General features: G+C 43.1%; 1 protein-coding gene across 12 annotated transcripts in view; it reads right to left on the bottom strand.

Moving 5' to 3' along the window:
- The window catches only part of tanc2b (tetratricopeptide repeat, ankyrin repeat and coiled-coil containing 2b), a 169,125-nt gene that overhangs the window by 82,714 nt on the left and 59,835 nt on the right, over positions 1-26,576 (bottom strand). For 10 of the 12 annotated variants that reach the window (XM_065949866.1, XM_020630813.3, XM_065949869.1 and 7 more), the window contains exons 4-5: positions 5,996-6,067; positions 855-1,034 (exon numbers count right to left, since the gene is read on the bottom strand). In XM_065949866.1, coding sequence (XP_065805938.1) covers positions 855-1,034; positions 5,996-6,067 — 252 coding nt within the window. Of the gene's footprint in view, positions 1-854; positions 1,035-5,995; positions 6,068-25,514; positions 26,008-26,576 lie in introns of those variants that run through there. The other 2 variants (XM_065949873.1, XM_065949874.1) reach the window with 2 other exon arrangements.

Below are 26,576 nucleotides of genomic sequence, written 5' to 3'. Positions count from 1 at the left end.
CTCCCCCCCCTCGGCATATCACAAATGGTTAATGATGTGAGGTTGCTGAGAGGTTGGTGCACCCTAGTGGCGACTACTGAATCAAGCTTTAGAGTCCTTCACACCCACTCCACACTCTGCGATGTGGAGGCTGCTCTGCAATGTCGATATTTTACATTTATGCAATTTCTTTTTTTTTTTAGAAAAAAGCCAGCACAGAACAGAACGTCCAGGCTGCTCTGTGTACTACACACCACAGCTTCTCCCTCTTTTAATAAGAGCAATACACGACAACACCCTCGTAATCCAGTTAATGGGAAGACAGGCAGAGGAGAGGAGGGGTGTCAGAGATGAGTGTGCGAGGAAACGATTAGTGGTGGGAGATAAAGGGCCGATAAAGGGAGGACAGAGGCGACCACAGCTCGCGGTCCGTCAGCTGGTCTCTGCAGTGTCATTAGGTCGGACTTTGGCTGATTAGAAGAATTGGAAATAGCAGTGTTTGCCGCAGGCCGGAGCCGGGCGTCCGCTTTAGGTTTCTAATGATTAAGCAACACGGTAAGTGATCACAGCTTATCTGAGGGCGAGAAGCCACTCCGGTTGTCTTCAATGTGTCCCATAAAGGTGCTTTGATTCAGGGTGCTCTGATTGGCTGCAGTGGTACAGTGACGGGTTAAAGGAGGCTGTGTTAGTACTATGAGTCTATGGGGGAGGACAGGACAAATCTGAACCAGATTCTCAGCCCACACCTCTTGTCAGCTGATTCTGTGCTCTCACAAACACCGGCTTAATGAGCGTGCTTCTCTTCTTTCAACACTCTTTGACTCTCAGGCGTTTTTTTTTTTTGTTTTGTTTGTTTGTTTGTTTGTTTTTTTTACCCGTGAGCTTCTTCACCGGCTGCAGCCTCACGCTGATGGTCTGGTGGGTGAGCAGCGGCGAGGAGGGCAGCGAGCGGGACACGCCCTCCATGATGCGAATGTGGTGCATGCCCTCGGTCATGTGGAGCGGCGGCACGGCGTAGTCGCCCTCGAAGGCACAGTCACTGTCTATGCTGCCACCTGCAGGACGGGAGGGGAAGCAAAAGGAAAAGTGTGAGAGGCAGCCAGGATTTCTTAAACTGAGTGAATGTACAGAAGTTGAAATAACAACCCGTCAATGCATTTGCAGATAAATCTTTATGAAAGGACATCAATGTGGTTACATGAGAATGAAACTTTGCTCAATAGGATGACCGAAAAGGGAAAGAATGACAGAAATATTTGATAATGGGCCGAAGAAAATGTAACAAAGGCAGTCGTGGGAGCATCATTTGTTTTGTTAAGAGCAACCACACATCACAGTCTGAGTATGACATGACAGAATCACTCCGTATCCGTCATGAATAGAAGTAGACACCAGCGTGCGTCATGTGGACACAGTAGTAAAGTTTTTTAAACCACCTGTAGGCGGCCTGTTTTTTCACCCCATTTTTTTAATAACAAGTACAGTAAGCACAGCACTGCATTGCATAAATTCCACACATTTTTCAATAATTCAAGCTGCTGCAATCCAAACCGAGGCCGTGCAACAACAAAAAAATCTGTAATTAAGTGTCATTTATATAAAATGTTGATGATGTGAAATCAAGTCTGTCACTTTTATAGGTTTATAATATGATAAATAACATGGGTGGATTTTATTACAGCAGTGTTCTGTGCTTAAACTTTATCATTCTGACAACTAGAGAAGCACTGATTGTTGATACCAATGTTTGAAAGAACTTTTTAGCCGTTTAGCCGATTTCAATGTTTTTTTTTTTCCATGACTTTTTTTTCTGAATTCTTTGTGTGTGTTTTTCTTATGAGCTTTGGGTTTGCATGCATGTAAAACGCTGGTAGCGGTCCCTCCTTTTGAAATCTGACTGGAACGTTTCCTACAAAAAGTGCATGTCGGTGATCTTTCTAAGAGACGCTGTAAGACTCTCACACTGACCACATTCTCTCGAACACGAGTCACCCTGAAAACAAATCTTTTCCTCCTTCTGCCCAATAAAAACCTGTTCTCTGAATCAACAGAAAGGTAAACGATCATTTGTGCACGCCACATTCTTTCCTGATTGGACGACGTCAACAGGGACGGCATCAGCTGTTACAGATGTGCAACATGTGTCGGTGCATTCTAACTTATTAATTAAGTCGATGACAGAATTGATTGTTCAGTGTATTGAACATCAGATAAACAGAAGGGAGAAATGGGCTGTGGCTCAGTGGTACAGTCGGTCGTCTGTCAACCGTAAGACCGAGGGTTCGATCCCAAGCGGTCGGACGTCGATGTTTTCCTCGGGCAGGACAATTAACCCCAAACTGCTCCGACTGCTGCATCAAAGGCGTGTTAATGTGTGTGAATGGATTAGTTAACACTGATGGACACACTTGGTGTGGATGTGACGGTGTGACCCGGGATGGGAAAAAAAACAAACACTTTGAGTCGTCAGAAATGTGCTGTACAAGCTCAACCATAAAGATCAGTGTGTTCCAGAGCTACAGGCTGAGGTTCCCTTTATCCAAACAAACTGCAAAAAAGTCTTTTTTCAGTTAATTAACAAAAGAAGAAAACAGAAAAAAGCAGCAAATCTTCATTTATGACTGTGAGCAGCAAAACGTTTGTTCAAAGACAAACCATTGATTTTCATAACCCGTATAATTGTTTCAACACTTAAAGAGTTGATTATACTCGTGTTTCTGAGTTCACTCCTGTACAGAGTATAAAACAGAGTCCTCTAAGAGTACCTCAGCCCGGGTCCTGATGTCAGTGAAACAGCAGTTATCGAGTTGGCGTGACCCAGAACGGGAACAGCCCTGCAGGCAACACGTGCCGTTTACATTCACTGTAACAAACATCAGGCTGCCCGACCTCAGGACGCTCCACACAAACGCAATCACCCCGCCATGTTCATGTCTAACCCATCTGAGCTGTGTTTAAACAAAGTGAAAGAAAGAGCATGAGAAGGCATTTCATTTAAAAAGAAAAAAAAAAAAAGCTCCCACAATGAGGCGTAATTACAGATGGAGCCCCAACGTCCACTCTCCTGACCCACCCACCCCCTTTTCCTCTCCTCTTTCAAAAACCACAAATTATGACCACACACACACACACACACACACATACACACAACACAACATCCATTTTGTGAATCAACCCCAGCTGGCACCAGTCTCGCTTCAGATAGGAGCCGCCGCAGTGAGTCGGTATTATCAGGACGAGTGCGTGTCAGACCACAGAGGGTGTTAGGTAACAGTTAGGACGGGGTCAAACCAGCCGTAACACAAAGTCCAAACACTTGTTTTGTTGCCCTAAAGTAATAGAACATGGGGGGGGGGGGGGGGAGGAGGAGACACCCCTCTTGGTAGACACCCCAGGTCACTTAGGGGCCCCCCGCCAAGGGCTGACAAACTTTAAAGGCTTTATATGTGATTTTTCACACTTAAATAGAAATCAAGTATATCCTCTGAAAATAACTCTGTGAGTCATGACTGTCTACAATGGGTGTAACACCCGAGTCCCACTGTCTGTGATGTTTTCAGAGTCCTATCTTCACTTTGTTCACGTCGCCGGGACGGCCGGCTGACTCCTCCCCTCGTGTATAAAAGTTGTTTAATTGAGGGACTAGAGAAAAGAAGAATAACATACTGTACTCACTGCTTAACTGTGTTTCTAGATCACGCTCATTTCAGGTAAATTTACATGCAGTGTGAAGATACCAGCATAATAAAGATCGCTAGCATTAGCATGCTAACACAGCAATGCAGCGCGAGTTGTTTTGGTTTCATGCTGGTGCTCAAGGGCGACATCTGCTGGATCAAAAAAAACCACAGCAGTGGCTCAAAATGTGCTAATTTTCCAATGACCGTAGGAAACCTCCCTTATGGGGCCCCATCTGACAGCGCTCACTCTCCCTGCTGAGGATTTATCTGTCTGGGAGTGAAACAAAAGAAAAGAGGAAGAGCATCGTGACACGGGTAGATAAAATATTGGTTGGAGGGGCCCCTGATTAATTTTTTGCCTATAGGGCCCCAACACACTCTTGAATCGCCGCTGCGCCCGCTCAGAGGACTACAGCCTCCTAAATGGGGAGTGACCTAAACCGCTAGGCTATCTGCGCTCCCTTCACAGAGGTTTAATCAGCACTTCCACTTCTACCCCGTGATGTGGGAACCCGCCTCTAGTTGAGTAAAGTGTGTGTGTGTGTGTGTGTGTACTTTGACATCTCTGTGGATCAACAACAGCCAGAGCAGCGGCTACATCCCCGAGCATGGAAATTCTCCTCGTGTATGCAAAGCCATGGACTGAATACCAAGAGGGGAGTTGGTATTCTGGCAGCAATTATGGAGATGCAACTCAAATTTAATGCATTCAATATTGGATGAAAACACACAATTATGCCGCTATTAAGCACTTATTCTCCATAAAGCTTCAGAAATAAGTGACACTCCACATTAAAATAATCAAAAGTGATGCTTTAAGAGATGTAGCACTCCTTAAATCTCAAGACTCTCTTTTTCTCAAATGCCATAAACTGTGTGATGATGATGATGATGATGATGATGATGATGGAGAAATCAAAAAAAAAAAAAAAAGGTGCCACTGAGGGCAGAGCTGGAGGGAGGAGAGGGAGGAGAAGCAGCACTTCAGCGCGGAAACCCGGGGAACAAAAGCGTCGAGGAGGGAGGAGGGAGGAGGGAGGAGGGAGGCTGTGATGAGAGAGACGTGTTCAAGGGCCACTCCATGCCTGGAAATAAACACAAACACCTACTCATCGAGATGTTTGGCTCTAAACATGCACAGGGGGGGGGGGAACATGGAATCGTAATTGCCCGAACATTTCCTGCCAAGAAGACATTCCTGTTGTTGATAAACATCTTCTGTTGTAAACAGGGCTGAAGGAAAAACTCAGATTTACAGACCGAATTACCAAGAAGATGCGATTCATACACAGCTCTCTTCCTGTAAATATAACTTCATTTCCAGGAGCCGTAAAGTGCTCGGCTATAAAAAAAAAAAAAAAAAAAAAACTCAGCCTGGTAAACAAGGCCTCTGTGGCTGGGCTTCTGTGTAAACGTTAATGGAGGAGAAATGGAGTCTGAAAGGAGACGGCTAGGAGAGAAATTGTTGCAGGAAATGAGAAGGTAAAGGTGGAGAAAGAGCTTCCTCATTCACTCGCGTAACACATATTTACACCTGAAAATAGCTCGCCATCGTCCATAATAGCGGTTGCACAGACGACTTCACAGCTGTGTGATGACGCTTCATGCCTGATGGGAACTAATCGCTCTTCAGGATGGAAAAACCTGAAGAACTGTGACTGAGCAGGACTATGACAAGTGAGTCTGATGCAGATGCTTTGTTTACCAGAGTGTGACTTTTTTTTTTTTTTCCTTTTGCACTCACTCACATTGATGGATTATATGAGCGCATGTTATTGTGCTGTCAGCAGGATATGCATGAAGTTTTGCAAAACAAATAGTTCTGCTGGTTGCAAAGCATTCCCTCCTCCTGTTATTTTGTTGATAACTTCATCAGCGACTCGTCGACTAGGACCAGCGGTTCTCAACCCCGTCCGGCTTCAGGACCCACCAACAACTCCTCTGTGAAAAACTCAGACCCAAGTTTTGGATATTTTTTCGACCAATCAGATTTATTAACTGAATTTTAAAAAAAAAGTTTGGACCTCAGATGGTACAAAACATGTGACAGAATCAAGAAACTGAACCAAACAAACATGTTTAAAAAAATACTTTTACACAAAGTTTTTTTTTTTCAGGGAAACATGTGACCCACTGAAATGGCTCAGCGACCCACCTCTGGATCTCGACCCACCAGTTGAGAACCAATGGACCAGACAACTCGACTATTATCACATCATGAGCAAAAGAAGCTTCTGCCAGGTATGTGTGTGACCTACCTTTTTGTCACGCACAAAGCATCCAGCTTAGTACTTTTTTAAAGCTCGAGTATGGATACACAAAGGACGTTGGCTTACCTTGACCGACGTGGCTCAGGTGAGGGTCTAGACCGGGTGAACGCGGGTCTGCCAAGTCCTCGCTGCCGCCATCTGCGGACGAGGAGCACAGAGAGAAAGACAGGGAGTGAGCTCGGTGGTGCTGGAAGCGTGGCGAGGAGGAGGAGGAGTTGGCCAGCAGCAGGGCCACATCCTCCTCGCCGATCAGCCAGGTGTGCGACCGCAGGACCCCCAGGAGGCTGCTCATGCACAGGCCCTCCACGCCCTTCCTCCGGGGGCCCAAACGGCTCCTCATGGTGGCGAAGGGCGACCGCGCCGCAAAGCTCCACTTCTTCCGCTCCCCCATGTTTAGTCTAAAAAAACAACCAGTGAGCCTATGTCTTAAGGGAGGGGGGGGGGGGGGGGCCTGCCCGCGCAGATAAGGAAGGGGTTTACATTACAGCCGTTGTAGCGTGCAGAGAGCGGAGCGTTGGAGACACAATCAAAGAGCTCACTGGGCTCCGTGCGGTTCACTGAGCGAGGACTAGCTGTAGAAACAGTGGGCGTTTCCCTTGATAGATCCACATACGCTTAATGATATGAGGATCAATTACGCCCAAGGGAGCAGGCAGGCAGAATTAGCCACAGTGGATGGAGCTGAAACAAGAGGAGAGGGGTGGGGGGGGGGTGGGGGGGGGGGGGGCGGCTGCATCATCACTGGGCAGCACAGTCAGTGTCACCGGGGGATTGTTTCATAATCCCGTTCAAGTGCTGATAGATCTACTGTAAAGCACGGCAGGCCGGCAGAGGAGGAGGTGTGGAACAAATGATTTATACTCAGAATAAATACATCCCACTGGAATTAAGTGAGCTATTTATATAAACACTACGAGGATGTATGAAAAGCATTTCCAAGCCTGATAGATTTTCTTTTTATCGCTGAAGGATCGCATGTTTTTTTTCAAAAGCCACCACCATTGTTGTTTTTTTTTTTTTTTTAAATCACAGAGCTCACATCAGCCCAAACAAATACTCTTTAAGTTTTTATCTCCCTCCAAATCGCAGATTCACACGCCGTGAGCCAGAGCAGCCACACAGCAGGCTCGATTGGCTGGCTGGTGGAAAGATCAAGCTCGTCGATGGACAGATAGAATCAGCCGCCGGGCATGGTTGTGTGAGAACTGGGCCAGCTCAAGATAGACACTGATTGTGGAAGGGAGACCTCTGCAGAGGGTTTTTTTTTTGTTTGTTTGTTTTAAGCGCTGCATAACATGTCGGGAAGTGTCAAATAAACAGGCATACTAAGAAAATGTGAAATGTTACACACTAAAAAAAACCACACATTGTTAAAGAGTGAATTTGAGACATTCTCTGCTGCTAACGCCTCGACTCTCACCTCCGTTTCTTGCATGTTCAACACCGACAAACCCACCAAAACTAGAGTCTCACCTTGTCTACCTGATGAGCCATATCGTCTAGTAAAATCAATGTTGTGAAAATCAATATGAGCTGTTATGATATGCGGCTACGAGCACGGCTTGCACAGTGAGCCATGAGAAACAGGCAAGTGCATGCAAGTCCAAATAAAGAGCGTGACGCTGTCAGCGGAAAGCTCAATGATATACACTAATAGATTCTGCACGCTTGCTATACTCCTGCAGCGTGTCTGATTAGTACCTGAGGTGACGTTTTGAGCAAAGTGCTTGTCGGCGGACAGGTTCACTAGATTGTAATGATATACTAGAAGCATTAACGAATCATGCATGAAGGATATACACATGTGGAATTTGTAGATCAAATTCACCATGTTTTTCTAACACTTATGTGTGTTTCTAGTATGTCTACGAACCCCCGATCACGCGTCTTTTGCCTGCTCCACTTTTCAGAAAATGTGTCCTCAAACAGGCTGTTTGGAGATTTTCCCTTCATGACATCACAAAGGGCAGTAGCCCCTCCCCCCCAGGTTGGGTGACACTCCCACAGCTAGGTGTTTGTTCTGCCCTCTGAGTCTGCCTTCTCACTGTAGACAATCGGACATGGAGCGAGAAAGCCTGAGACACATTTCCTCCCAGAGAGGGGGGCGTGGTCAAACACAGCTCATTTACATATTTAAAGGTACAGACACAGAAACAGCCTGTTCTGATCAGGGCTGAAATAGAGGGGTTTATAGGCATGATCAAATACAGGATCAGAGTGGATTTAGAACAAGAAACTTCACAGAGATGTTCTGGGGAGCTCTGAGAGTGAGGCTGCTACACAGTGAGCACACCAGATGTTGGGGGTTTCGGTGCCTTGCTCAGGGGTAACTCGGAAGTAGTTAGAAGTAGTACTCTCCAGCTACTAGACCATATTTTGGTCCGCACCGGGACTGGATGCAGTTTCCCATGCAGGGAAAGCTTTGTACCACTTTAATAAGAGATGCAACGCTTTCTTTCATGCAGATAGTTCTCCTGTTACGCAGTGATTACACTACAATGTCCCGCCACACAGATCAATGGCCTATTAAGCCGGGAACATGAAAGAGGAGGACCGTTATGTGACAGAAGACAGATATATGCGCGTTTTCACTCCAACATCAGAGACAAACATTGGACATCTTTCTGGTTCCTCACAGAACACCTGTCACCCACAATGTGAAACACGGCTCAGTATCTCATCATCAGACTCAGAGTCAGGAGAGACAATCATCCCTCTGTAACCACGTCCCATTCAGCCGTGAAATCTGACGCTAAAAGACCATCTCCTAAACCAAGGGAATAATGGCGCTCTCTCGCTGTGTTGGATGTTCTTTGCCGCTGTAATGCCACGCTGCCGTGTGCGTTAGGATGTCAGAGGAGCAAGGCCAATTTCGCACTCGGACAAAGAGTCATTATGGGAGAAGTCGGCGTGACATCTGATAGTGATGCCATGGAGCATGGCGGAGAGGATCTCTATCATTACGGCTCAGGCTGACTTTGATGAACCTGTCTGCGGTTCGATGTGACCTCTGCTCCAAAACGAGGCTTCTTTTCCAGGTACCGCCTGGGGGTCATAACGTTAAATGGTGGTATTTTTTTTTTTGTGGGATTACCTTTCATACAATAAAAAAAAAAAAAGAAGGGAAAGCTAAATCACCAGTTCCTTGAAGAGAGTTTTAGCTGGAACCTTTTTTGTTTGAACAATCTGAGAAGGATTAAGTTGTTTTTTTTCTGTGACTGATCAATCACGGCAAACAGAAGAAAATGCAATAGACTCACCCCTTTAAGCCTAATCGATGCCCGTTTCTTACTTCCAGGACTCTCCAAAATAGCCAACAATGGAAAAAGAAAAAAAGGCAGCTTAGCCTTGTAGCTGGGACACATCCCGGTTATTAAGAGCTGGAAGAATTACATCCCTCAGCTCAATGACTTCACTCAGCGACAGCACGGTGATTCAGTTCTTTTCTACCTTTTTTCTTACCTTGGCTGATTGCCTCCGCGGGGCCTTAATGTTGTTGTTGTGTTGCCAACTTGTTGTCAATCCCCGGTTGCTCACCAGGAGACAAACTAGGACCTCTAATTAAACACTTGTATTCTCCCTGTTACTCTCCGTGTCAGAGCTGATTTCTCTTACCATTCATCATAGAGTAAAAAAAAAAAAAAAAAAAACCTTACAGAGATGCATTACATCCTTTTTTACACGCATCCTGGAAGAAGCATGATTTCTACAGAGACAGAATGATAAATAATTCAGGAAGTTTGTGGCAAGAAGTGATACATTTTCTAATTACGTGCACCGCACCCTTGCATGATCCAAGCATCCTTATTTCTCAAGAGTGCTGAATGTTAAACTATCTTGAATCCCCCCCCAAGTGCAGGAGCAGAAACGGGGATCATGTGCGAGCAATGATAAATAAAACATGCCGACATTTATTCAGCCCACACACAAAATAAAATATGTGCATCCCATATATCACATAGAGTTATCGTGCATATGGAAGCTGGTGTGCCGCGGGTAATTCACCAAAAATAGAGTTTGATTTCAAGAGTACAAGAAAAGCTAAAGTTTGAAATTGGAAAAGGTAAATGCCAGCGAGTGAATCAGCGCTGATTCCCTGTAATGAGCAATGATTGCTGCTGCCAAATGAGAACTTGTGATGTCACCGGAGAGGAGGCTGGGATGTGACTGTTAATGCGCCTTTGGGCAGGGCACTTTAAAACCACCAACTCAAGGGCAACTCAAGCAGCAGGAAAAATCTCAAGAGTATGAAGTGAATCACAGACTGCAGACTTCTTCGTATGAAAAAAGGTTTCTCGCTAATGAAGCTTTTAAATTGCATGAACCCTTTGATCTACTACATTATACAACTCCAAATAATAGTAATGTGAAGCTTTTATAAATGTGTTCTGTCTTGACTTAAAGTCCCCAAAAAACAAAAGATATTTAATTCTTTATAAATTCAGCAAATGTCGATGAATGACTTTTCACTGAGTGTTAATTTTGTTGAATTTCTGCGCTTGATTGTAGATTGGGCCACCAGGGCGCTCTCAATCAATACTACAATAACAAAAAGGTGACGCCAAGGCTAGTGGGGAATCATGCCCCCTCCCCCTCATACAACATTCTATCATATAGTAAAGTATATGGTATCGTGAGTAACCCTGCTGTTCCCACCTGTAGTTAGCAGACGTATGGAGAGCACAGACATCACCCTCCTCTATCCCCGCTGTCAATCATCCAATCTTCAAACCATTTCAGTGCCTATAAGCGAAAAGAGTGTGTCTAAACAAACAAACTGCTCCTCTGCTTTGCATCCATTTGAGCTTAAATCTGATCAGAAACACAACAAAGTGGAGCATCGTAATGAATCACAGCCGAGCTGCACCGATCCGTCTGAGAGCGCAGACATCTGCTCAGTCTGAAAAGTTGGCGGACATCTTCATTAGCATCAGCCTTGACGGAAGCTATAGGAATGTATGTATGCACACTAACTAACACACACACACACACAAACACACACAAAGTTGATGTTAGTGCACTTGTCAAGCATTACTCTGAGCAGGCCTGCCTGGGTCTACCAGAGGAAGTGGAGGGTTCTGACATCCTGTCAATGTAACAATAACAATACAGAACTGCTTCCATTCAAACCACAACACACACATTTATACGGACACACACATTTTCTTTATGATAAACTGTGCGTGGCTGAGTTGAACGACAGGTGGATGTGTTGTAGTTGTTTGTTGTAGTTGTTTGCCAGGAGGCTTAAGGCCCACCTCTTTGACCTGTTCCAAGACTTATTGAAAGTAAGGTTAATATTGCATTTCCAATATGGAGGCCGCCGTTGTCTGGCTTTACAACACCTCTTCAGAAGGTCCACGTCCATGTTTTATACAGTCTATAGTAAACACATGTGACACTGACTAAAATCTACTGCAGAAACATCAAAGCTGCAACAGTTCATTAAGTAAAACATTTTGGTATTCAGGAATGCTAAACCCTTGTCTGGGATCTGGATCGATTCGGCACCACATATTTTTATGGTTTCTTCCTTGGCCCATGCAACATCCTTCATCCTTCCACAACTTTTCATAAAAATGGGGCCTTGCAGTTTTGAGGTATTTCTGCAGATCCAGTAAACAGCGTGAAATCATTACCTCGTTTCAGAGGGAATAACTGGACCGGGTTAAGCTGCAAGAAACTTAACATCCATGGGCAATTTTTCACAACCAATCCAGATAAAAACACATGCATGAGCAATATAAAAGACGCATCAATGGGTAATAAAGAGTATTGAAGTGCTGGATGTGTTTTTCTTTATGGTGATTCTGAAGTGATACAGGAGGCGGAGGGAGGCTGAGCGAGAGAGAGCCGAAGTGTTTGTCACTTTGTGTTTCACCTGCAGTGACAAGCCAAAAGACAATCCTGTCATCTCCTAAAGTAATGTTACTTTGAGGGACAACGAAGTGCAGCAGTTATGAGGGTCCCGGAGGAGGAGGGAGGCTGTTATGGACCTCTGATGTTGTGGGTCTGTGGGGACGCTTTAAACGCAGGTGTTCTGAGAGGAATAATACAGTGAAGGAGGGAGGAGCAGCCGAGCCAGCAGTTTTACAAGCTGTTAACCACGTTTAGGACCATGCCCATAACGGCTTTGATTTAAGGTGTTTGTCCTCCTCTTTTACCAGCAAGATGACGAGAACAGAACAGAGGCCAGCAGGAGAGCAAAGAAACTAAAGCACCGTGAAGGAAGGGGACACGACGAGTAAAGTTTGAACGTCTAACGCTGAACGGCCTGGGTTTGGATCTGACCAGTGGCTCCTTACTCGCACGTCAGTCCCCGCTTTCTCTCTTCACATTTCTGACTCTATCCACTGTCCTGTCTTTAAGAATGAAAGCATAGAAAGCCCAAAAATAGAACTTCAAAAAACACCTTGTTTGTTTGTTTGATCAGACTTATTAGAGAGTACAATATTTCCTCCCCTAACGTTTATTTGATTGTATTTTACATCGTTTTGATTTAAATATGTGATTATATATTTTTGGAAAGTTTTAGTTTCGCAAATGTTGGATTTTTTGCAGAAAATAAATGTTATGTTTTTCTGCTCATGTTGTTGTTATTTGGCTCTTTGTGCACTGTGGCGCTTTATGTTTCTATGAAATGTGCTTTATAAATAAAGTTGAGATCACTTCGGTTACATTCAGGTAGTTTTAAGCAAGAGTCAAAGCAGACAGTCCAGGGAATAAAATAGCTTATTTTCACTTCCAAGTCTTCCAAATTTTCTGATTGTATAACTACAATACATCTTTATTTGCAATCTGTTTAAAAATTGTTCCAATAAATTGAAGTAAGATTTCATGTTTCAATCCGGGTTGAAAACGTACCACCTACACAGCCAGTAAACACAACCTATATGCTTTATTTCCATCTGTCCTTTAATATAAATACAAGCTGAGCCAGTATATGATTTATTTAGCCTCTTCAAAGTGGAGAAACACTCGAGTCTGAACAAAGAGTATTTAATTTAGAAGGTAACAGTTCTGCAGATAATTCAGATTCATCTGTGTTGTTGTTAGCGCGGCTCGTTTCTTCTCGCTGCATATTGCTCTACGTGCCGAGAGCAAACTGTAAATCAGTGGCGTCTTCCAATTTGCCGAGCAACAGCGGATGCAATAAAAGAAGACATACTCCTCGGCCCCGGTGAAGCCCACAGCACTACAGGGGTATCTCTGTTTGTCCCGTTGTTATGTAACGGCTGATTATCCTCAGGCTATGAAAATCCTAATGTAGCTCCTTTATTAAAGCTCATACTCCTCCTCCTGCTGCTGCTGCTTTCTGTTTTTCAACCTCACCTGTGTACACTTCTACAACATGACCTACATTACTCAACGTATTCCAGGTATTTTAGTCTGAATGTAGGGCCCATTTCAACCACTTCCACTGAATCTAAAGACAGCTAAACACTTTGAGCAAATAACACCTATACATTAACAAGTGCTTCAAAAAGTACCATGAATCAGTCCACCAAGATTCAGCCATAAATCTGCGAATATAATTACACTGCAGTGCATTCTCATGTGTTGTATACAGTACATACTGTAGTAGGAAGGCCGATACCGATAAATATATCACAGCTATATCGGCCGATCTTTAGAGATCGATTGATAAAGATATTCACACACACATTTTTTGTGTTGATCCCTCAAACACAGCTTTCAAACACTTGTGAAAAGATAAAATGAAGACACGTTTGTTTGTTTTTTACGGTACAACAGAAGTGGGAGGTCTCGGTTGACTTACTGCGTCTGCTGCCAGCGCGACCCGACCTCGGATAAGCGGAAGAAAATGGATGGATGGACAAAGATCTTTGTTGGCCAGATTAACACCAGCGCACTAATACACCAATTTTAACTTAGAAATGAACTACTGTAAAACTGAACTATAAGAAGAATCATTTATAAAGTTGAATTGAATGAACCTAGTTTTTATCGACACATATCTGAGATAGAATGAGCCGATGCCGATGGTCATGTTATCGCCCAGCCAATGAATCAGTCGCCTCCGATACATACTAGAGATACTATTAAGGTTCATGACGTTAGCTTCACAGAGCTTCTTCAACAATAATATTATTGTAAAAAATTAAAAACCTTTTAAGCTGCCATTACCTCCCTTTGGCCCAGAGCAACAGCTTTGTACCCAAACATTAACATATCATGCCCTCTGTATATGATGTACATACAGCAACATTATCACACATTCTGAGCTGTGTTTCTGACAGTGTATTTAATGCACGTCTTAAGATTTACTTGCCTCAGCTCAGATTTTTTGTTTCTTAAACTTAAAAGGGAACGTTTGGCTCTCGAGCTGCTAAAATTCTCCAGACATGCTCACCAGCTGGTCTCTAATTTTGTCTTTCTGCTGTTTCAGCACCAAACATTGTTTCATAAAGTGGTGCTGCTAAAGTATTGACTAAAGATGCCTGTGAGGAGTGTTACTGGTTATAAACTAACCCGAAATCCATCCTGATACCTCCATATGACCTACATCAGCCAATCAGACCATCAGAGAGAAAACAGAATATTCTAATACATAAAGAGATATACATGTTCTTTTTATCGGTCATTGCTGCCACCAGGTTGGATTCAGACAGAGTGATTTACAGCATGCAGAGACTTTGTCATCCCTTTGCCTGGTATCACAGTGAGTGGTACTTTCGATGGATACTGAGGAGCAGGATGAGAATTTAGTTAAGAGAACACTAGACGATGTAAGAGACTGGGTCAGCAGAATTTAAGATGTCAGGGTTATAAAAGGGACTGGAAATGATTGTGACCTACAAAGGCAAATTACACCACCAGGACAAAGACTGACGATGCGTTTTACAGATAAAAACACGTACAGGTCATGAACAGCAACAAGATAAAGTGCACTACTTTGTCCACAGGAGGCGCCAAAATCATCACAAATTAAGAGGAAAGAGAAATGAATAAAATCTCCTCCTTATCGTCATGATATGATCTTCCAAACTCTCAAATATCAGCTTGAGCATGGTCGTATTCATCAGGCTTCTGACGCTTGTATCCCAGTGTTCATGACTGATATTGTCAGTGTTTCTATTATACCTGTATGATGACTAAAGCCTCCTCTGTGATCCTTTCCAACAAACGAAAAAAAAAAGAGACAAGTGTTTCCTTGGCTCAGAATAACACTTTTATCACCTCCCACCTTCTAGAAAAGCCCAGAGCATCTGACCCGCGGGCCACGGAGGTATATGTGGAGGACAGGGAGCAGCACGGTGGCGGCGCCGTGCCAGCCAGGTGACGCATATGTGAGTGGCTGCGTGCGTCAGGCTCTGGCTGACAGCGCCACGACTCAGCAGTGTCCTGGATGGATGGAGGTGTGATGATGGAGGAAGTAGGGAGGAAGAGAGAATGTGTGTACGTGAAGCAGAGAGAGAGAGATAGAGAGAGAGAGAGAGAAAAGAGCGAAATGCCCCGACTCCTACACCACCATTCGATTGCTGAGAAAAGCTGTGTCGCAGCACTGAGTGGGTGGGCTTCATTCCCAAATAAAATAAAAAAATAAGAAAAAGACAACCCATGAAGCTTCTCCTACCATCAGTCTGACACACCGCTGGGGTTACATCACCAAAACTGAGAAGTGAAAAAGCATGCAACAAAAATAACCAAACGGAAATGGAAGTGTTATGAGGGATTTTTTATGATTTTTTTTTGCTTTGGCTGCCTTGAGAATCAGAGAGAACGAAGAGGATGAAAAAAAAAAAAATCCAAAAAGTGTTCAGCTCCTGGTCTGCCTTCAGGCGATCCGATGAAGAATACTGCTTTTGTTTCTAAGGTTTTTTTTTAATCCCTGACAATCACACAAAGAGGGACCACTATACAATAATACAAAAGCAGACATCACACCTGGACATCCTTACGTCTTTATTCCCCCCCCCCCTTCAAGCTTACATCGTCTCTCCAGCGCTGATACTAAAGTCAAGTGTTTCTCCACACGATCAAGAAGGAACATTTGAAGTAAGTTGAGTAAAAGGCTTGAAGTGGCTCCAGCAGCACTTTAGTAGTATGAAGATCAACTTTATTAACAAATTAGACCGACACGTTTCAGCCGACGCGTTCCGGCCTTCATCGTGACCCCGATGACTAATTTGTTAATAAAGTTGATCTTCATACTACAAGTGTTGCTGGAGCTTTTTGATGTTTTAAATAAGGTGTCAAAAATGCAATATTCAGCTGATCTAGAACTTCTCCACTTGGATAATTCACCATAACAAAAAGACTAATGCTTGTTCTTTATGTCCTTCATATGGAACATTAACTGCTGAAGATGCTACCATTTTGGCTGAACCGTTCAGCTTTAGCTCTTTTAGCACATAGCCAGTTGTTGCAAAAATATACACGCAAAGAAAATAAGTTGCCAAAACTGCCAGATGCCAGCTAGAAATGACATAAAACGTTTGTCTTTCAATGCTTACAGAAGCAGATTCAATTTGAAGTAGTATGAGAGTGACAGTTTTCACATTAAAATACTAACTCCCTAACCCAGTCCCTTTCCCTACAGATCACGCTTCTGGAAGTCCTAACTCCGCAACGGAAGCTCCTACACACTCGAGACCCACATCCGCCTGCCATAATTCGACCACGCCGAACACGCCGGTCTTATCCCTGAGTCTCTGCGACCTTCCCTTCAAAAGTTACCTTTTGCAAATTGCATCAAACAATCACGTTCGACCACTTCCCGACTTCGGACAGGCTCGTGCTTGGTACCGTTGGCCAAATACTCCCAGCTAATCAGGCTTAGCATTAGAAACTCCTGTGTTTGCAGGATCAATCATTTCAGACTTGTATAACATGAATGTGTAGAGCGTCCAGGTGCAACACCTTCAAAGAGCATCTGCTGTCATGGAAACCAGATTTTTTTTTGGGGGGGGGGTTTATATTCTGTTGCTTTGTTTCACTTAATTTACACATCTCGGTGTGCAGCGCTGAAGCGCCTCCAACTCCCTCTCTGACCTCTGGCTGTCTGCAGTGAGAGGTGGGGCGTCTGCGACTCCTGCTACGGTCACAGATGCCTCGCTCCGCACCGACGCAGAGTGCTTAATGAGAAAAGGTTGGGATCCTGAAACATTCACACATGGAGGGGTGAGGGGAGAGAGAAAAAGAAGAGCTCCTGCAGCAGTCGGTGCTTAATCATAATGGTGGGAGATATTTACTGCCTTTTAAATTACTGCCTCGGTGAAAGACAGACAGAGTTAATACCACACAGCAGCTGAAAGAGGAAGGGAAAAAAAAAGAAGCTAAATTTGATCCCTTCGTCATGCAGCTGATGAGTCCCTCTGTACTGTAAGGATTTATTAGCTTCACAACAAACCAGAGATGTGGAGACATTTGTAACACAGCCTAATCTCTTATTCTCCAGCTGCAGTAAGGATGAACTCATTTTTAAGCAAATCATTCAACGGTGATTCAAGGACATTAAAAGAAAGTTGGGCTATTTTCTTGAATCAACAATTCTGCCAAACAAAACCGAGGAAACGACAGGCACCAAATGTCACCGTTATTCAAACTACTCTGCAGTCAGCACTCGTAGAAAAGTTTTTACGTTTATTGGCTTCCAAAGGCAGCAGCAACAATTATATTCCTTGTTTACCGCCTCGGTTCACAAAGCAGAAAATGTGTTTTTAACAACTTCAACGGTTAGAGACACTTACGTTTGAAACGAGAATGTGTCGCCTTAAAATTGTACGCAAATTGCTGGAGTGACTTTCTTTTGTTGCTACCTGCAGAGCAGAGTAGTGACTGTACGTTAGTTTTCAGAAAGCTCGCTCGAACAAAGATCGACAAAAGGCCCAATCGATGATCTGTGACTGCACCTCGTGTTCATGGTTAGTACAACAGTATATACTGTCACTGATTGTTTTGGTAACGGGGCGCGATTCATCATCTCAATGTCAATGTTTGTCCTTCTCACCTACATAGCCCTTCATGGTCAGGCACCATCAGAGCTGAACATTACACTACGAGAATGCAGACCTGTTTGTGGAACCTGAAGTCTTTAAAAAGTAGTTTAGGAGGTAAATTCTTTGATTATACGGCTTCACTTCTTTGAAACCATCCACCAGTCCGGGTTCTCTCTCTACTTTCATATCTGATGAAGCTCATAGTTAGGACTGACTCAGGATTGGATCCTAGCTCATATTTGGTGAAAGGCGGGGTCAACCTTGGGCAGGTGGCCAGTCAATCACAGGGACGATACAGAGGCTGAATACAGAACTCAACACTCATAGACACACTCGTCAAGTGTGTGAGGGCTCAGATGCAGGCTGCTCAACGGTAAATGACGGCCATTTTTCTATACTATCTCAACCCACTGGAGACTTGATGCCTTCAAAGTCCACGAGGGGTTAAATGAACACAAGAAGAACGTGCAAACTCCACACAGAGAAGCTGGTAGATTCAAACGTGAAACCTTCAATCTGTGAAGCAACAGGTCCTCCTGACCGCTGCAACGCCATGATGCCCCCCCTATCTCCAATCTGCATGTGACTCGTTGTGTTAAGTGGCCAGTTGTTGATGTTTTGCGGAGAAGAAAGATAACTAAAAAAAAACGAATTTGGGTTTTCAAAGAATCCAATCTAATTGAGGGGTACGGTACGCTAAGAAAAGAGCCAAGAAAACACTTCTAGAGAAAAACAGTCTGGAAACAAAAATCATCACAACAAAAGCAAAAATTTTTTTAAAAAAACCTGAAAGAAAAGAAAGCAATCACTATGCCATCTTTTTTTTTTATATAATGATTTATTATGCATGGTTCCCTTTCATTTGAACTTCAACTACAGAGAGCACCTCAACAACGAAAGGCCAGACAAACAACAGACAACAACAACAAAAAAAAACTGGAGTAGTGTCTCAGAAATAGCCATGAGCACAAAAAACACACAAGCGTAAAAGAGGGTGTTTGATGCTGGATAGGAAAAGGCCAGCGGCAGACAAGCCAAGTGTCATTTTGTTTTTTCCCCTCATTCCAATCAGAGTGCGAACCTTTCAGCCTGCAGGAGAGTAACAATTAGGAGAGAGACGGAGGAAGAGATGGAGAAACCGACAAAAAAAAAAAAGAGAGGTGACCATAGTAACGGACGAAGCACGGAGGACGGAGAGACGACGCAGGCTGTCCTTGCTTCCTGCGCCCTCTTTTCCTCGCTCTCTGTTATTCTTATCCTCTGCTTGCCCGACAGCGATGCAATAACTCAGTCTGTTCTCGGTGTCACTGTGACGACAGGACAGGGAAAAAGACTGCATGCACACGCACAGAATACCCACACACAGTCTGAGTTGCAATGGAGACGGGGCCGACTACAACTGCAAACAAGCCGGCCTGAATAATGAAGAAGACATTAAATATAAAAGAGACCGGGGGGGTTGCAGAGGCTGCGGTGGCACAGCAGACACTAACACTTACACATGGTGAAGAGAAAGTAGGCTACTGTAATGTAGCTGGATGTCATTTTTCATAAACAAGACAGCTACACCTTATATCACACTGTAAAGCTTCTGTATGTGTGTATTATATTAAGACATGTCCCTACTTGAACTAGTGCTGCTACATCTTTATTACTGCTTTTCTAATGTTGCTGTACAACTGTGAGAGAAGTGTAAGAGAACATCTACAGAAACAAACTGCTGTCATGTTTATTTAAATAGATTTCCCTTACGGAGATGGATTGAACAATGAATACAAAAACAATGTTTTTTTATGATATGGGTCAGGGTGTGACTGTGTGTGTGTGTGTGTGTGTGTTACATCCATTTTTCATGTGTAACAAAGTTATTTTTGGGTGAAGGTCCCTTTCCAAGCTGTTCTCACTCCAGAACCAGTCAAATATGGAAGCTTTATCCATTTTATTTTCATGTTTTTATACCTGGTTTTTATGGTTGAACCAAGCGGCAACCTCAGGTTGTGAAAAATGAAGCCAATGCGGAAGTTTAAAATCCTGCAGTTCACTGAGTGTCCACTTGAGGCTGGCTACAGGAACGCCAGAAGTCACATACACACTACAGCCAAAAAAAATATGTTGATGAAACAAGTTAAGCTTGAAAAATGACTATTGTTGTCAAAATGTTGGACTCTTTGATATGTTTTTAAACGATACAATCTTTGTTAGTTAAAAGGTATAATATGCAACATTTTAAATGTTAAAATTACAGATATCAAATGTATCTTGACAAAGTATATTGTTGAGTAATCACTTTCTTAAAAAAAAAAACTGAAGTCAAAGTCCCTCTGGATTTTGTTGTTCTCAGGTCTGTGTTCACACCGACAGGAAAGCTTTAATATCAACATATTCGCAGCCTGCCAGGTACGTTAATTAACACCGTTCCCTCAATATGTTAATAGAGTTGGCATTAACTTTCCCTCCAAATATAATTGCGGTTCCAAATTACATGATAGTATATGAAGGTAATTTATAGGAGACAGCGCTGAAATTGTAGAAGGATTTCATTTTCTTTTCCAGCCGATGTTTTCATTGTATTGCGCTTAAGAGATGTGTGAATAAATCCGCCAATTATCTTCTCGGTCAGTTAATTAATTTCTGGTGCACACAATGTCAAAACACAGCGAGAAAAAATGCAAATCACAGTTTCCTGAAGCCCGAGGGGATGTCTGTAAATGACTTGTTTTGTCGAGCCATCAGTCAAAAAAATGAAGTGAATTCATTCATATTAATTTGTATACCCTCTGCTTCTATAAGCTGGAACTTGATGTGAATATTTTATTTTTGTTGGAAAAGTATCTTAAAGTACAGACTTTGACAGACTGTAGGTTAGAATATGAAGTTAAGACAATAGTTGCCACTTATCAGAGACAACCAGGGAGACACATTGGGACCATAGACCGTACAGTATGAAATCGATCGATTAATCAACAGGCAGAGAGGTGGAGCTACGGAGGGTCTTACAAATCTACAATTCTACAATTCACTTAGCAGACGCTTTTATCCAAAGCGACGTACATCAGAGAGTGAGTACAACACAAGCAAGGATCTAGAAAAAAGGGAACAATGTCAGTAAGAGCAAACAATCAGCTTTGAGTCTGATTGGACACACAGGTGCTGACAGGAAGTGACCAGAGGCAAAGCACAACATTGAGGGCAGTTCTTGAGAGCTCTAATCAGTATAGAAACCATCTTATAAGTCATCGTTATCAAACAAAAACCATCGTCATTACCATCATCATCATCAATAATATGGAGACCATCATCATTAAGTTAGTAGGTATTCATGAAAGAGCTGGGTCTTTAGCTTTTTCTTAAAGGTGCAGAAGGATCTGAAGATGGAAGTTCGTTCCACCACCGGGGGGCGACAGAGGAGAAGAGTCTAGTCAGCGTCTTAGGACCCTGTTGTGAAGGTTGGATCAGACGCCTTAGGCCTCCTGGCAAACGGCTACAACATGTCACCCCAGCTACGTCCCTAATTATGCAAATTAATGAATAACTGTTAGGCATAAATAACCAAAATGGAGGGGTTATAAAAAAAATCCAACCCAGTACAGTTTTTAAAAACAAAAAAAAGATATAGAGAGCAATATCGTTTTTTATTCCAGGATAAAAACGTTTTAATTTCTGCCTTGAAATTGGCCATTTTAATATGAGACTTATTTAGGATTCATTTTCTGTTGCAGCCGGCCTCAAGTGGACACTTAAGGAACTGCAGGTTTTTTGTTTTTTTTTGCACTTACTTTAATTTTTCAAGAATGGAGGTTGCGGCTTGGTCACAGTTAAATGGAGTGGGAAAAAAACATGGCTGCCACAAACCAGAGGAAAAAAGGAGGCGAGGGCCGCAAGCAGACATACCAGTAGACAGACTGTAGGTTTGAATACAGAGATTGGACGGCATTAAACAGAGACATCCAAGGAGGCCGACGGGACACACAGCTGTTGTGTGTTGAGTCCACGTCTCGCATGGTATGTCCCCTCAAAAAAAAACTCCCAACTTCCCGTGAAGTGAACCAACGCCGCTGTCCCCCCTTATGCAACGTTGTGTTTTGCTGCTTTCATCATGCGCCGCAAAGCAACACAAAATCCCTCGGCTAGCGAGGGCACTTCCTGCTATTCAAAGGCAACGCAGCGTTGAGCAGCAATAATGAGCCCATCCACATCAAGGGGCACAATGAAAGCCCAGTTTTTTCCCCGACTGGCAAAAAAACAACAGGATGCCCGCCGCAGAAGAGAGAGAGAGGGCCGATAAGTCCTGAGTGACATCAAACAGTTAAATGGGCCACCGTCGCGGAATTTCATATTTCTCACGGCCAAATGCACACTCCAGAAGGCTGTTTCTTTTTGTGTGTTTGTGGGGGATTTTTTATGTGTCAGTGTGTGTGTGGTATGCTCGAAAGAACAAATATATTATGGGAGAAAAAAAGATTGAGGTCTTCTGACAAAAAGAGGGAAAAATACAGAGTGAGGTGTAGAGATGGTGAATGGCTAGCACCTGTGATAATGACAATATTTTGATGATGAATGGGTGGAATGAGTGGGATGTGACAAAAAAAGGCCGATGAGTGGGCGTTGGAAAATAACTACTACAGAGGGAGTGAAAGGGAAGGGAGGAAGAGTGAGGCTGTGATGGAAATGTTTCGAGCGTACGGGTTGATGAAAAGCGACGTGAGAGGAGGAACAGGAGCAGCGGTGATGAATGGAGGAGACAAAGACGAAGAAGGAAGTGACTGCAAAGGTGTGAGCAGCTGAAATGACAAGTTTGGTTGTGAGATGATGTGGATAAATAGAGACTTGAGGGAGAGAAGAAAAAAAAAAGAGAGAGAAGGAGGCGGAGGATGGAGTGGTGAAGACTCATTAGCCTACGCAGGGATGGTACATTGAGCCTTCCCTTCTCCGCTGTTTAATCTCCCTCTCTTCTCTCTCTCTCTCTCCTTTTGTTCTCCAGAAATATCTGAGTGGGCGGGGAGAGCGAGTAACAGAGTGTGCGAGGAAGAAGGAGAAAGTTACAGTAAGTGAAGTGATGACAGAGTGAGGGGGAGAGAGGGACAGAGGAAGTAGATGACTCGTGAGCGGGGATGGTATCTTTAGAAAATGCTGAATCTAATACCAAATGTGATACCTGATCTTTTATTGGAGAACAGGTCCTTAATAGCAGGGCATCACATAAACACAGTTTGACATTTAAGGATGTGTAAGCACATTTTGTTTCACCCTGCCTGCTTGAAAACAATGAATTGATTACCTTAAACTGAGAGTCTGACTTCAGGGGTCCAACTTCGGCGAGACTTAATGATTTCATTCACAATAATAAATAACTGAGAGCTGTAAAGGTAGCCTTGTTTTCTGTTATTACTTTTACATAAAGTGTTTGTTTTTTTTCCATGGTTAATTTAATAACTTTTGATTGGCCTGCTTGTTTCTCCCTTTAAACAAATCACATTCAGCAGAAGATTCGGGGGGCATCTAGAGGTGACGTTGAAATTGTAACTAACTAATAACTGCTCTCATCAGGCTCCCCCTCCAAACCCTCAGGAAACACATCAGGGGTCGTCACTATACAACATTTTAAAACTTTATTATACCTGTAAAAATCGAACGATATCAATACCGGGTTTGTTCAGTCTGTCCTTCTTCACTACGGTCAACGCGGAGAACTCCCATGATTCCCCTCCAGCCTCAACATCATCTATTGTTATTGTATTGATCGACAGCCCCCTGGTGGCAGAATATACTTACTGTACCTTTACTTATCAAAAGTTGCAGGCAGATTCTTGCACGCTGTCTAAATTGCGTAAAAACTTTGGCAACGTTTCAAAACTATTCTAAATTACTAAATTATTCCTCCATCATAGTAATCAGTTTATTCACATTTTTATTTTATGTTTTTATTTCTTTTACTGCTCTTACCTTCTTATTGCTTTTTATTTGCTTTTATCTCTTAGTTTCTTACATCTTTTTAAATCTTTGGTTCCTCTTGGTCTCAGCTCATGTTGTTGGGTTCTTGTGTTGCCTGGGTTCTTATGATGGTTCTTGTGATGGTCGGGTTATATATGTCTGGTTGGGTATCGTGCACTTTGGGTTCTTTTCTGTTGAATTGTATTTAATTATTCTTAGTATTTTGCATCTGTTATATTCTTACTGTTGTTAATGTTCTTCTGTGTTTGGTTTAGTTTGCTTTGTTCTTGCTGTTTGTCAAAGCACTTTGTAAACCTGTGTTTTTAAAAGGTGCTATATAAATAAAGTTATTATTATTATTATTATTATTATATTATAACCAATATTGTTAGTGTTTGCATGAATAAATTACCCTGAGTTATCGATTGATGTCGCATATCCACGTGTTCAGAATTTCATTGGCTTGTGCAATTGGCCGGGTTTAGCTATATCAGAACAGGGGAAAAAAACCTGCTTTCTGTTCAGGCTCTCATTGGATATTAAAGGCTGGTAAAAGTAAATGGCAGGTTTAAATGAGGTGTCAATCAAAAGGTCAGAGTGCGGCCACCGTCATTATGTATTGCAGTCGAAAAAAGTGATTCATAAAACTAAATTATTACAGAGAAAGCAAGATTTGATAATGCATGAAGGAAGATTAACAACTTCATTCAGTATATTCAATAAGCATACTTATAAAGGATTTGGTAAAACAACATAAGCCAGGAGAGAAAAGTTTAGCAGAATTTTAACATTTCTTTGAACAAAAGCATTTTCATATGAAGCTTTCTTTTGTTTGAGTAGTCTAACAGATAAATACAGTTTAGAAATGAAGTCTTCAACAGGCTTATGAGTCATATACAGTATCAAAACGTAAGGAGGTATGACACTCTGCTGTGGATGGAGTGGGAGGATGTGGAAACAGACAGACAGACAGGTGACATAATTTTGGGTAAGCTGGGCAGCAACAGTAGGCTGAAATATTTGGTGTAATTAATAAACTTGAGCGCTAAAAGGAGCATCACACATGAGGAATAAAGTAAACCATTATGAGAACAATTTCTGTCTCTCTCAACAATTTCCTCCTCTGATATCCATCCGTCAGACGCCACAGCCCTTCTCTCTTCTATTATTTATTTTCAGCATCTATCTACAATAACACACACACACCGCCGCACAGTGTCCATGCTTTAAGGTGTGGCACGATGCCGACCAACACACTGATTGCTTCAAGAGACCGCGTCCTGGCACAAGGTGACACAACGACCAGCAGCCTCAACAGAGCAAACCCACCAGACGTAAAGAGGGTTTGACACGTGCTGCTGACACCAGGCAGAAAACAGGGAGACACTCAAACGCCGCTCTTTAAATCACACACTTGAACCTTTCAACCCTTGAAAATTACACGCTGAGACGCACACACACGCCGCCTTTTATGAACCCAAGAGCTGCTCAGACTTGCAACTTGTGAAAACACCAAAATCCTGAGGAACAATTAACGGCTGAATTTCTATAAATAGTAGCTCTTTACACAGACAGTTTCCACCACTCCCCGTGTTCAAAACTAAACTGTACATCCACGAGATCCAGCCACCCACCCACCCACCCGTCAATCCATCTTTCCATACAACCACCCTGCCACGATTCATCCTCACCTTTGTCAGTCGAGCGCCTCGTCTGCCCAGGCAGTAAAAATCCTGCACCATAGTAAGGGAGATCCTAAACAAAAGGAGGAGATTGTAGAGGCACGCAGAAAGGCAGAAAAATAACAGCGCCGGAAACAAAACAAAAGAAAGCAGAGAGAAAAAAAGGACAAAAAAAAAAAAATAAAGGTAGGAAATATAAAGGAAAAAAAAAGGAGAGAGAGAGAGAGAGGTAAAGAATGGCCCAGACAGCCAGAGAGCCCTCAACAATGTGAGCAGCGAGGGAGGGCGAGCGCCAGGTGTCAGTACGCATACACTCACAGAGCCGCGCATGCACACACACACATGCTCACAAATACAGGCAGACAGGCTACTCTCTCCCACTCTCTCTCTCTCTCTCCCACTCTCTCTCTCTCTCTCTCTCCCACTCTCTCTCTCTCTCCCCATCCAGTCCTCCTCCTCCTTCTTTTGCTCTGTGGCAGTAATAACTCTACCTCCTCTCTCTCTCTCTCTCTCTCTCTCTCTCTCTGGTTTTCTCTCTCTCTCTGGTTTACTCTGTCTCTCTCTCTCTGGTTTTTGGTTTTCTCTCTCTCTCTCTGGTTTTTGGTTTTCTCTCTCTCTCTCTCTCTCTCTGGTTCTCTCTCTCTCTCGCTCTCTCTCTCTCTCTCTCTCTGGTTTTTGGCTCTCTCTCTCTCTCTCTCTTGGTTCTCTCTCTGGTTTTTGGTTCTCTCTCTCTCTCTCTCTGGTTTTTGGCTCTCTCTCTCTCTCTCTCTGGTTTTTGGCTCTCTCTCTCTCTCTCTCTGGTTTTTGGTTCTCTCTCTCTCTCTCTCTGGTTTTTGGCTCTCTCTCTCTCTCTCTCTCTCTCTCTCTCTCTCTCTCTCTCTCTCACCCAAACAGTGAAGCTGCCGGCTGTAAAATCAAAATAAATAGCTAAAAGATGCTAACAAGTTCAACAGACCACAGACAGAGGATAAAAACCCCACTACACAAGCAAACCTTTCCATATTTCAACAATTTAAATCAAAAAAAAAGAATTGCTGATATAAAAATGTGAATTAAAGCAGCTGTGGTTAT

The sequence above is a fragment of the Labrus bergylta genome, chromosome 21, assembly GCF_963930695.1.
Source record: "Labrus bergylta chromosome 21, fLabBer1.1, whole genome shotgun sequence".
NCBI lineage: Eukaryota > Metazoa > Chordata > Actinopteri > Labriformes > Labridae > Labrus > Labrus bergylta.
The sequence above is the reverse complement of the archived record's forward strand: the minus strand, read 5'-3'. Positions and strand labels throughout refer to the sequence as shown.